This window comes from Bison bison, unplaced genomic scaffold, assembly GCF_000754665.1.
Source record: "Bison bison bison isolate TAMUID 2011002044 unplaced genomic scaffold, Bison_UMD1.0 scf7180017864533, whole genome shotgun sequence".
NCBI classification, from domain to species: domain Eukaryota; kingdom Metazoa; phylum Chordata; class Mammalia; order Artiodactyla; family Bovidae; genus Bison; species Bison bison.
In genome coordinates, this window is record NW_011495082.1 from 8,927,321 (window position 1) to 8,941,213 (window position 13,893).

At 39.8% G+C, this 13,893-nt stretch overlaps 1 protein-coding gene across 9 annotated transcripts in view; it reads right to left on the bottom strand.

Moving 5' to 3' along the window:
- The window catches only part of MCTP1 (multiple C2 domains, transmembrane 1), a 563,225-nt gene that overhangs the window by 205,261 nt on the left and 344,071 nt on the right, over positions 1-13,893 (bottom strand). For all 9 annotated transcript variants that reach the window (XM_010831935.1, XM_010831934.1, XM_010831936.1 and 6 more), the window contains one exon: positions 12,175-12,305. In XM_010831935.1, the coding sequence (XP_010830237.1) occupies positions 12,175-12,305 (131 nt within the window). The remainder of the gene's footprint in view (positions 1-12,174; positions 12,306-13,893) is intronic.

Below are 13,893 nucleotides of genomic sequence, written 5' to 3' on the forward strand. Positions count from 1 at the left end.
AGAGGATGAGATGGCTGGATGGCATCACTGACTCAATGGACATGAGTCTGGGTGAATTCCGGGAGTTTGTGATGGACAGGGAGACCTGGCGTGCTGCGATTCATGGGGTCGCAAAGAGTCGGACACGACTGAGTGACTGAACTGAACTGAACTGAAAGAGAAACTAAAAAACCTCTTGATGGGGGTGAAAGAGGAGAGTGAAAAAACTGGCTTAAAACTCAACACTCAAAAAACTAAGATCATGGTATCCAGTTCCATCACTTTATGGCAAATAGAAGGGGAAAAATTGGAAGCAGTGACAAATTTTATTTTCTTGGGTTCCAGAATCACTGTAAATGGTGACTGCAGCCAAGAAATTAAAAGACACTTGCTCCTTGGAAGGAAAGCTATGACAAACTTAGCTATTAAAAAGCAGAGACATCCCTTTGCTGACAAAGGTTAGTATAGTCAAAGCTATGTTTTTTCTAGTATGCATGTGACAGTTGGACCATAAAGAAGGCTGATCACTGAAGAATTGATGCTTTTGAATTGTGGTGCTAGAGAAGACTCTTGAGAGTCCCTTGGACTGCAAGGAGATCAAACCAGTCAATCCTAAAGGAAATCAACCCTGATTTCCATTCCTTGGAAGGACTGATGCTGAAGCTGAAACTCCAATACTTTGGCCACCTGATACAGAGAGCCAACACATTGGAAAAGGCCCTAATACTGGGAAAGACTGAAGGCAGGAGGAGAAGGAGATGACAGAGCATGAGATGGTTGGATAACATCACTGACTCAATGGGCATGTGTTTGAGCAAACTCTGGGGATACAGTGAAGGACAGGGAAGCCTAGCATGCTGAAGTTTATGGGGTCACAAAGAGTTGGACCTGAGTTAGCAACTAAAGAGCAGCAACAACAACACATCTTCCTTTTTTATAATTCCACATATCAAAAAAGGTATGAGAACAAATTCATCTTCCAGGTAATGAAATACTATTCCTCAGATGTATTATGCCTCCACCTCACCAAAGAAAAAAGTCTGAATGTAAGAATGTAATCTTCAAATTGTCTTCTAAGGAGCATGGGTCAGGGGTTGCATCCTAGTCACCATGGATGGAGGAAGGGTGAAAAATGGGGTGTGGGTTCTCCCCTTTGGTTCAAAGAACAGCTCCTCTCACTTCTTGTTTTATATCTGGGTTCTACATGGAACTCCTGGGTGGGTTCTCAGCTGCTGGCTTTGTCTTAGCTTTGCCTTTGACTGGGTCTTTCCAAGGGGCTGTTCCTCATCCTCCAACTGTGACCAGTCAACTGGGTGTGAGTCCTCAGAGGTCTTTCACCCAGGACTGGCCTTGGACGGTCAAAACTCTCACTTACCCAAATGGGCTGAGTGCTCCCCTCGGCTGCCACTGTGCATCTAGGCCCAAACGCCACATGCCCCAAATTTCTGGCCTCTAAGGCCACTTCTGCCCTTGGATGAAAAGCTGCACTAAGGAGTATGTATGGGATCTGGCTTCCTGGTCAACCACTAAAGAAACCAGATGAAACCACATAGATGTTTTCTCCTGATGGGGTGAACTTAGATCAATGGCATAGGAGACGGGAAGGTAACTTTCTCTCTCTCACAAACCGTTCCAAAAGCAGGATTCTCCATCTTGCCTGCCTGTGCACACGTGGTCAAGTGTGCACAGCTGCTGAGCAGCCATGGGGTCTCTGAAACTCTGGGAACGTGGCCAGCCCAGTAACATATCACCGTGTATGACTCTCTAGTCTTCTCTGCATCATGTTCTCTCTCTCTCTCACCCTCAGTGCCTGGGATTGTACCTCCCATTTAAGCACCAGCACCTCATCACTGCTTCAAGCCCTGTGTTCTAGGGAACCTGTGAGTGAAGTCGCTCAGTCATGTCCACCTCTTTGCAACCCCATGGACTGTAGCCTACCAGGCTTCTCCGCCCATGGAATTTTCCAAGCAAGAGTACTGGACTGGGTTGCCATTTCCTTCTCTAGGGGATCTTCCAGACCCAGGAATCAAACTTGGGTCTCCTGCATTGCAGGCAGATGCTTTACCATTTGAGCCACAAGGGAAGCCGCAGGGAACCCGGCCTAATGCAAAAACCATTAACACGATTCAATCCTGACAGTTACAGATATCCAAGAAGCAAATCTGCCCATGTTCCACTCCTGGCTTCTCACCATTTATGAAAGGTCTTTAGTAAGGCAATGGGGTCCTCCACAATCTACCATCAGCTTGGGTGTTTACTTGTTGATTTATACTTGCTATTTCAATAATTCCTGCTTGTCTGTAATTCTCCCACCATCCATGCTAAGGCTCACCTGCTTATTTGTGTTCTGTTGTGAAGGAAGCAACCCCATCTACCTGAGATGATGTATCTACCTATCTTTGCTTGGCTAATTTTTAACTAATTCTCAGGGCAATAAGCAGCAGTTGTCTTTTTCTGTCCATCTCTTGGTACACCTCAAGGGCAGGCACCTAGCCCAACACCGGGAATACAGTCAGAATACCGCAGTCCAAATATTTTATACCTGCATTCACACTGGTGGTTTGTGCATCGGGTATGTCACACGCGACCGCCAAGTACCTCGAGTGACGAGCAGCAGCCGCATGACACAGAGGAGCTGACAGTGACTCCTGAACTTGTTGACTGGCTTCCACTGAACCACAGTCCAAAATACTTACAGAGGAGGAGATAGAGGTTCAGAGAGGCCAAAATTCTACCCATTTTGATAGTGGCAGGGTCAGAATCAGCATGCAGTTTTGCTCATGCTACCATTTCTATATTGTCTTCCTAGAAAGTGGATTGATTTCTTTCCAACACCCATTTATTAACTATTTATTTCTATTAATTGCATTATGCATCAGGCTTCTGTTAAATTTGAGGGATTCAACACTTTGTAAGCTGAATTATTCATTAGTATTGTGATATTAAGCAAGTCACTTAAACTTTTTATGCATCAGCTTTCCTCATTTATGCCTTCTTTTTGCATACAGAAACAATAGATGAAAAACTACTGTGAAAAGATGAAACACTATGTAAACACTATATAGTTTTATTATCTCATATGCCTTAGTTTGATATTGAACAACTTTAGAATTTACTGTCAGAACTGAACTCATCAATGAATTATCAATAGAAGAATCAAAAGAGACTCAAACTGAAAGAGATTTGAGTGCGACTTTCTTTCATTCCACAAATGGGAAATTGAAGCTCAGAGAAATTAAGTGATGGTTTTTAAAGACCTCAAAATGGGAAATTGAGGCTCAGAGAAATTAAGTGATGGTTTTAAGACCTCAAACCCCATTTCCTCACTTCCATATCAAAGCTTGAAATTCTTTGCTCTTTTTAAAAACTATATGCACTTACTTGGCCATGTGAAAGGAACACATCACATTTATTTGGTGACATTTTCCCCTAAGTTCAAGGAGAAAATGTTCAGTATTCTTATCACTTTTTTCTCACTGCCTTTCCATCTGCCTAAGCCAGTCACCAACCCAGATAAAAGTTTTGTGATTAGCACCAGTGACGTACATGTGAGATACAGGAAGCAAATGTTAGGCCTATTTGAATGCATTTATTTATTTTTTAATTTAAAAATAAGACAGAAAATTAAAAAAATAAAACTAGGATTCAAGCTTCATAAATATTTTATACCTGCATTCACACCGGTGGCTTGTGCATTGGGTATGTCACACGCGACCGGCAAGTATCTTGAGTGACGAGCAGCAGCCGCATGACATAGAGGAGCTGACAGTGACCCCTGAACTTGGTGACTGGCTTCCACTGAACCACAGTCCATATGATACGTGCCCAGGGAGGTGGGTTTACAGATTATAGCATCTAGCTTTAACTGAACCAATTCTCACAAAATGGACAATGGCTTTAAAAGATACCAGTCAATTAGGAGGTTGGGATTAACATATACACACTACTATATATAAAATAGGTAACCCACAAGGATGTACTGCATAGCACAGGGAACTTACTCAGTACTCTGTAATAACCATTATGGGAAAAGAATATGAAAAAGAAAGATGTATGTATATGTATAACTGAATCATTTTGCTGTACACCTGAAACTAATGTGACATTGTAAATCAACTATACTCCAATATAAAACAAAAATGAAAACAATAAAAGATCTCTGTAAAGAAACTGTGGATTGAAGATTATGCTAACTGGACAAACATAAGTGAATAGAATGATGGACAAGAACACCCAGAGTTGACACATTTCCTCCTCGCCCAGCTCTGTGTCAGCTATATTCTGATTCTGATTTACAAACCGGGGGTGCGGCATAATCAGGTCTAACAAGAATTCCACCAAAATAAACTTTAAATTATCAGGAAGAATATCTGCAACAGAAATTTATATCTCCTCTAACAAGGAACTTCTAAGTGTGTGTTGTGCCCTGAAGTGCCTGCTCATGATATTATGAAGTCAACCAGATAAGAGAACATTTACAAACAAAGCCTCTATCCTTCAATAAAAAGTCAATTAATTAAAAAACAAAATAAAACAAAATCAAAGCCTTGGGACAGGAAGACAAGCCTCTACAGGATTTCTTTTGTGGGGGAGAATTTCTAAAAACACAGTTTACATAATTTGGACCAAATTTATCGATAAAATTAGAAAACTTTTTGAGGTTTACTGTTTGAGAACTACTTTACATTGGTAAAACAAATAACGCATAAGATCTCATATTATAAATCAATATGATAGGTAACTCTTTAGAATCTTTGCATTTTAAAGAATTCAACAGGTAACCACTAAAGTTTTTCAAGTTTCATGATGATGCCGTGTACACGCCACCTGACATTACTAAATGCTAATGCAATTACTGGAGAAGGCAATGGCACCCCACTCCAGTACTCTTGCCTGGAAAATCCCATGGACGGAGGAGCCTGGCGGGCTGCAGTCCACGGGGTCGCTAAGAGTCGGACATGACTGAGCGACTTCCCTTTCACTTTTCACTTTCATGCACTGGAGAAGGAAATGGCAACCCACTCCAGTGTTCTTGCCTGGACAATCCCAGGGATGGGGGAGCCTGGTGGGCTGCCATCTATGGAGTCGCACAGAGTCGGACACGACTGAAGCAACTTAGCAGCAGCAGCAGCAATGCAATTACTGCATTGTCAGCAGTTGTCACTGTCCAACTGTCTTTGGGGAGATGGATTTATCAGAGCATACTTCTATTAATACAAACTTGGGAGGTTCCCCTTCATTGCCTAGAAGGTAAGCTACTTAACATACACACAGTGATGCATGGAAACTGTCTTTGGAAACTTTGTCTATCATATATAAAATACTGCAGTGAGTATAAACTTTCTGAGAAAGTCTTCAGAAGAAAAAATAGTAAGTCATGAAAGAAAATGGATTGAAATCTCAATATATTTGACTTGAGTTAACGACAAACCAAGACAAGAATCAATGACACTCCATTCTTTATCGAAACATTACCTATCTCCCAAATGAAATATTTCACTCAGTCCCTAGTAAGGAAAATGGTGAAACACAATGATTCCATTAAAACTTCTCTTCAGTTTAGAGTTTTCTAAATAGTTATCTTGTGCTTTCAAATTAATAATGAAGCAGAGATTGCTTCTACTCTGATATAAGTAGGAAGTAGAATAATCACTGTAGAATTTATATCACAAATAAGAATCACTGCAAATCAGAACCTATAGAGTGTCAAACGCTCACATGCAATGTCCTTCAATTAAGAAACATTAATTTGGTTAATATACAAAGTCAAAGGCTGTTTCCTCATTTTCCACACTGTACCTGGAGAGACGTATGTGTATGCCTACTCATTCCGCATTCTCTTTCCTTTGGCATTAAATTACAGAGTCACAGATTTATTTTTATGGTCATAGCATTTGAAAGCATTTTTCTTCACCCAGAACTTGCCCATTTGGAATAACTTTTTTTCTTTTATATTACTAAGAAAAATTGTGTTAAAATAGAACTTTCTACTGAAGTTTGCATCTGTAGCACTCTGTTGTTGTGGGCAGTATCAATGTCTTGTCCCTGATAACAATGCAGCAAATAAAGTTAGGAGCAATCCACCAACCGAAAATATATGGGCACCAAATCAATGCCACTTTAAAGATAAACAAGCATTTTGCACACTAATAAATAATGCTATAAATCTTGCTATATTGGATTGCAAATAACTCCGACTGAATGAAATTGCTTGACATGGGATTTACTTATTCTGCACGTTCATAAAAACAACTTGTTCTCTGACAGCACTCATTCTTAGCAATTTACCACAGCTGTCAGCAGACAATTTGTTCAGATTACTGCTCTGCATAAAAGTGTAACAATCATGAGGATTTATTAGCTGATTATTGTAAAGGTGGCAGTCCGTCTTGCCTGCCAAAATGCAGGTGATCAGAAAGTTAAATAATTACTCGCAGATTAACATTATTTCACCTTCACTTGAAATCTGTAGTTCAGCGACAGGTAAAATTTGCTGTTCAAACTTGCAGTATGGTACACACCATCCAAGTGGGTTTACTGCCCACCTGGCATTTTATCAAGCGCTTAATGGCTCCAGAACATACTGAATATGAGACCAAAGTGAAAGGGGCATGGATTCTAGAGTCAGGAATCCTGGATTTGAATCTCAGATAAGTTGCCTCAAATTCATACTAGCTGAGCAGTCGCTGAGCCATTTGGCTATACCTCAAAAACACCTCACTTTTTGCACCTGCAAAATTGGTATAATATGAACCTCCCTTGTTTTACCCTAATTTTGAGCTAAAGTACATAGTAGTTCCCCTTGCAGTGTAAAACATTATTATTGTTGTTGTTTCTTTCCATTCATAGTAAATTTAATTTTTTTGTAAAATTTAACAACCAGATAGCATTAACTCACTAGACATTATGATAAAAAATTATAAATATCTTTGTAAATGGATAGGCATTTTTTTTTCAAATGCAAACACTCAGTATTTTTCAAGTACAAAGATCACTCAGACACTTTAACACTTTAACTCATTAATTCTCCCTTTTGAATTATATACAAATATCTTTCTTAACTGTACTGCAACTCTATACTTTCCACTAAGACATGTTGTTCTAACTACTGTTGCCTTAACATCTGCTGTCAAATTCTATATTTATTTAGAGAAGGAAGAGCCATAATTCCAGCAATCAATCAAGCTTCAGGTGTGTAAAGTTAAATCTAGCAGATACTTCTTAAGCACCTATTATTTGCCATTTGCTTTTCTAGGTATTGAGGATGCCACGATTAACAACACAACTCAAAAATTCCCACCCTCACGAAGCTCACATTCTACTGATGGGAAGTAAATGATAAAATGAGCGAAATGCATAGTCTGTCCAATGATGATAGACCTCGATGCAGAGAACAAAGCAGGATAAAGGAAATGGGATGTCAAGGGAAAGAAGTTTCATTTTTACATAGAGTTGGGATGGCTGCATCGCTGGTGTGACATTTGTGCACAGACCTAAAGTAGGTAAAGAAGCTAGACAGGTGGACACGTGGAGATGGAGGGAAAGGTCCTGAGGTGGGAAGATGTCTGGTGTACTTGAGAAGGAGCAAAAAGGATCCTTAAAAACAGTTAATAGACATTAATGGGACAGCATTACCCTCCACAGCCAACTTCAAATTTATTTGCCAGCTACCAGCCAACTCCCAGAAGTCTCTAACTTTTAAGTGAATAGAGACACATCTTAATTATTTCCACCACATACACACACACACACACACAAACACAGAAACACACAAAGATAATATGTGACATGATAGAGGCACCAACTATAGCTACAATGGCAACTGTATTACAGTATATAAATGTATTAAATCAACATGTTGTACAGCTTCAATTTACGTTTCATGTAAAATATATTTCAATAAATTAATTAAAAATAATTTAATATAGACATAGAATGTTGCAAGAGTACTTGCAAAAGAACACAGAAGACCATGAGGACACTTTTGCTCCTGTTACTTTAATCTTAGAACTCAAATTTAATTAGAAGGTAAGTCAATTCTTTTCTAAACTATTCTAGGATCAAGGAATTCTGTTATAATCTGCACTATTTCGACTGTTACCACACAGCCATCACATAAACACATGCAAATCTACTTGCCTTCTACTTTGATCTAGTAATGTATTTTTTTTCAGCGGCAGGATGTGTGTAAAGTACAATTTAGTAAGTATGAAGTGAGTGATCAAGAGCTTCAGCTGCTTTCTGGTCATCAACTAGATTGAAAATAATGGTATTTGCCATAGTCACTTCCTTTTTCTGCCACAGGTATCTTTGTTAAATTAGCAGAGTATTTAATGATTTTCTACTGTCCACCTTTGATTACCCCAGATTCAACAATAATTCCCTTTACTATGCAAAAGGATTCAAACTGATACTCAAAAGTGGTCCTAAGAGTCTTCTTGTCTATCTGTGCTCTGTTTACTCTAAAAATTCTTGGCTCAAATTGCTTTCATAGGGAATTATATTTGATGGATGACCAAATGTGAATTTCTTTAGTGAAGCTGATGCCAAATAGTGTTAGTCGCTCAGTCGTGTCCAACTCTTTTGTGACCCCATGAACTGTAGCCCACCAGGTTCCTCTCTCCATGGAGTTCTCCAGGCAAGAATACTGGGGTGGGTTGCCATTCCCTTCTCCAGGGGATCTTCCCAACAAAAATGTAACTGGAAATAAGAGTAAGTCATTCAAAATAAATGAGAGTTTTAGGAATCCTTATAATTCTTTAAAGGTAGTATTTTGACTCTCCATCTAAGCCAGTTTTAATCTAACCAGGACACTGGGAAGCAGAGCACACAGTTGTGTCCATCAAAGCAGTAAGGGTGCTGGAGTAGGTCTCCTTGATCCTGCTTGTAAAGTTCCCCTGTGTAATAGCCATGGGCATAAAGAAGTCATCCAACAACCCACGCAGAGCCCAAGCCAGAAACTATATGCAAGAAGGTCCATCTAGTCAAGGCTATGTTTTTTCCAGTGGTCATGTATGGATGTGAGAATTGGACTATAAAGAAAGCTGAGCGCAGGGGAATTGATGCTTTTGAACTGTGGTGTTGGAGAAGACTCTTGAGAGTCCCTTGGACTGCAAGGAGATCCAACTGGTCCATCTTAAAGGAGATCAGTCCTGGGTGTTCATAGGAAGGACTGATGTTGAAGCTAAAACTCCAATACTTTGGCCACCTCATGCAAAGAGCTGACTCATTGGAAAAGACCCTGATGCTGGGAAAGATTGAAGGCAGGAGGAGAAGGGGACATCAGAGGATGAGATGGTTGGATAGCATCACGGACTCAATGGACATGAGTTTGGGTGGACTCCGGGAGTTGGTGATGGACAGGGAGGCCTGGCGTGCTGAGGTCCATGGGGTCGCAAAGAGTGGGACACGACTGTGTGACTGAACTGAACTGAAGCACTTTCAACAACTTAAAAAATAAGGGTGGGATACACTTCCAACTAGATAACTAGTTTATTAGAAAAGGATATGGTCCCGGATGGAAGAGATGCACAGGAGGTATGTGGTAAGGGGTATGGAGCTTCCAAGCCCTCTCAGGGCACACCAGTCCCCCAGCACCTGTGAGGACTTGCACAGGTTCCCCAACCTAGAAACTCCAAAAATGGATTTCTTCTCTTTTTCCAAACTTCATGAGACCTTCTTAGCTCCCTAGTTGTCTAGAGCAATCACTATTATCTTCAGAGTGCCATTTATCACTGTTCTCTCAAAAACTGCCAAAACAGGGATACACCCATAGAAACAAGATGAAGTGGGATACACAGGTCTACCTCTCTGCCAAACATTTCTTCAAATAATTAGGCCTGCCGTTGAAGAATACGTAATATTATCTAATGAGGAAAAGGGAAAGGTCAGTGAAAAATGAGCTGAGAGGACTTCCTGGTACTACAGTGGATAAGAATCTACCTGCCGATGCAGGGGACATGGTTTGATCCCTGATCTTGGGAGATTCCACATTCCACAGGGCAACTAAGCCCGCACACCTCAACTACTCAAGCCCACGCACCTACAGCCTGTGCTCTGTCACAAAAGAATCCACTGCAATCAGAAGCCCATATACTGCAATTAAAAGGAGCTTCTGCTCACTGGAACTAGAGAAAGCCCGCACGCACCAATGAAGACCCAGCACAACCAAAAATTTTAAAAATGGGCTTAGAAATTTTCATCATTTCCAAACTTGGAGATTCCTTTCAAAGAAAGAAGAGTTGTTAAAAGGGTGCATGTTATCATGGAAAAAATGGAAAATAGGAAAAGAAGGACTTCATGGAGTGTGGACCCAGGAGTACAAGAAGCCAATACACTTTATGATTTATGTCATGATTTTACTGATATAAGAAAATCCGAATACAAAGCAATGAGATTGAGGCAGTGTGTTACACATGACAGTCATTCTGGTGGTCACTGAATAGAGCTAATGTTGCTAAAAATTATGAAAATGAATGAATTATTCAAGGAATAGCTAAAACAGTATCTACTCGAAATAGCTCATAGCATACTGAGGGGAAAAGAAACAGACATATTCATAATAAAATGTATTCCGTGTATGAACAGATCTTTACTGTTACTTAAGCTTTCCCTTTCCCTTTTCACTTTCCTGCATTGGAGAAGGAAATGGCAACCCACTCCAGTGTTCTTGCCTGGAGAATCTCAAGGACAGAGGAGCCTGGTGGGCTGCCGTCTATCGGGTTGCACAGAGTCGGACACGACTGAAGCGACTTAGCAGCAGCAGCAGCAGCAGCAGCAGCAGCAGCAGCAAGCTGCTGGTACAGCCCAAAGAGAATAAGACAGAACATTAAGAAAACCCTGAAAACGGTATTTTACTAGAGGGAAAAAAACATGCAGTAAAGGCTTGTCATTTAAAAAGGATTGAAATGTAACACGGCATAAGATTAGTGGTGTTTTTCTCATTCCATTTTGTAAGTAAAATATTAAAGGTTAACTGAAGCTCATCTTTGACCTCTCATTCTGTAATCTGATGAAGAAAACTATTGTTTAAAACATCTTTCTTATAATAGGAAAAAGACAAAAAGATACATATGTTGAGTTGGATTCCTGTGTTTTGTTCTCCTGGTGTAAACTCCCCTTTATTATTATTAGCATGTGTGCATTTCTTCAGGTTGTATGTTTAGAGACGTGGAAGTCACGTGAACTACAATGAAGAAAGAAGTTTTTAAACAAGTTCTTCTGTACACTGTTTTATCTCAGTATTGATATTTCAATATGTTTTGCTATAAAGACACATATGTAACTACTGAAAATACAAAAATAGGTGTAAAAGTAAGAAAACAATCATATAATTCAAACAGTTTTTCAAAATAAGCTTGTCCAGATGCCGAAGCTGAAGCTCCAATACTTTGGCCACCTGATGTGAAGAGCTGACTCCTTGGAAAAGACCCTGATGCTGGGAAAGATTGAAGGCGGGAGGAGAAGGGGACGACAGAGGATGAGATGCTTGGATGGCATCACTGACTCAACAGACATGAGTTTGGTAAGCTCCGGGAGTTGGTGATGGACAGGGTGGCCTGGCGTGCTGCAGTCCATGGGGTCACAAAGAGTTGGACGTGACTGAGTGACTAAACTGAACTGAACTCTGCAGAGATATCATGCAAGCCTCAGAATATTCTTTTCTTCACTGCATTATCAGATTAACATGGATCTGCCTCACCTACACACTTCCTTCATTAACACTTGAACTCCTGGGAGATTTGTGAACTCCTAGGAGATTATCAAGATTCTCTACCTTGCAGGGAGCTGGATGAAACAATACATTTTACAGTCACAATATGCTTTATGGAAAGCAATATCATCTCCGATTACTCTGCACACTATGAATATGCTCCTTGTTCCTTTTAAGCATTGTACATCAAAGGAGATTCCTCTTTCTCAACTCCTGTAATGTTCATGCACTATGTCCCCAACATCGGGAGAAAATTTCTGGATATCAAATTCAAGTAGCCTGTCCATCAACTGGTCAAAACTGCCACCTACTGATCAGTCTTCAAAATCTATTTTTCAGGTCACCCAAGCCTTGCTTTCCCATGGTAAGATCCCTTGCTTCGAAACAGTGAAGACCAGTTATAATACCAGACTTAGACTAAATTTTCTTCTTAAAAACCTTACCCTCTCTAGGATGAATCAAAAATACCAAATTGCACAAACCTGCCAATAAAGTCGTCCCTTTTCCCAGCATCTTTGTCCCAGGCAGTGATATCAATGATCCCGCCTCTTTCTTCATAGAGATGAAAATCAAATTGTTCCCTCCACTGAGGATTCAATGTTTTGGGCATAATCTGGAAAAACCAAAATGTCATTACTATCTCATTGGTATCAGTCTTAAAAAATGCAACTTGAGACATAAATCAAACTTTAGGTCCTACCTAGAAAAGCATGTGAGATTTGAATGAGAGCTTCCAGAAATGATGGACATTAGATGTCAGCATTTTTACTGCATATGGTCTGAAAGAACCCAAAAAGACGTATCCTAAAGACCAAGAGGCACCTTCTCATCGTGAACAACAGATGAGAGACACGAATTATATAGAAAGGGCCAACAGTCTCCAAGTGAAGTAGCTCACTCAGATAACAGCGCTTGTTTTACAGAACCAGTTAATGCATGAGGATATAGCTCAAAGTCTGTGATCTTATAGAAAAGGGAGATGAGGATTTCTAGAGTTTCTTTCTTCCCCCCTTACTTCCATCTTATAGAATTCAAATAGAATAGAGAAGAAAATAGAGAACGAAGTTCTGTAGGAGGGGGGAAAAGTAAGTTTTTGGTGGCCAGGCAAACTTTTATCTTAGAATGACAGCACTGATGTATCATCCCCATTTTATACATGGAGAAACCAAGACCTGAAGTTTAAGTGAGGCCACAGTCATTAACTTTTAATACCTAGATTATAACTCAAGTCTTTGAGTAGAGTTTCAGATCTCTTGCCCCACGGCGCTATGCCAAAAATGCTTGTGAATTAATATGAGCGTGTGTGTGTGTGTATAATCTCCATGTTGCATATACAAGAAGGATATCTGATGTGCAATTTTGCACCTTCAAGTATTTAGATTAGACACCTGGTGGAATCAATGAATAAAGTGACCCAATACTGATGTGTTTTAAAATTTCACTCCTCATTGAGCTGGACAAGATTCGTTCATATTTGTTTCTCTATTCTTTCTTTTTAGCAGGAGGGCCTGTAGCGGCCTTTTCTCTTTTTAATGTATGAGAGACACATCTTCAGATGTAAAGACTTTGAAAGCAATGAAGTATGTTATGTGCAGAGGTAATGCAAATGAATCACAATTTTTAAAGTTCATAATCTGAAATTAATCTGCAATACATCATGGAAAGAAAGAGCAGAGAGAGACACGTGTCCATAGCTGGGTTTCATATTTCACATCTAAAGAGCAGAACTATAAAAATAAGTAATGTTTTAAGCCTATCAGAACATGGAAATAATGTTAATTGATAAAGGACAAGATGAAAGTGGTCATAGGTATCTATTTTGGGGAATCAGTACTTTCTTTAGAGTGTTATTATTAAGCCCAATGCAAAAAAAAAAAAAAAAAGATGACACTGGATGGATACTATGATGATTCAAATGTCTCATAACTGGGTTCAGATGAACTCCTGCAGTGTTTGGGGGAGTGGGCTGTTTTGCTTATTTGGCCCAAAAAAGCCTAGGTTTTCAGTTTATTAGGATTGTCTTCTCCATATGATTTCCTATAGGTCAGAAGTGATGTCTTCTCCTTCAGTGGGGACACTCAACAAGGTGACCAATCAACCTGCTAACAAATCACTCTGCGGTATTTCTAACCATCTACGTTACTGATGAGAAGTCCCCGGGCCAAAATGAACCTGGGCAGGCTGTTGATAAAAAGTTCACA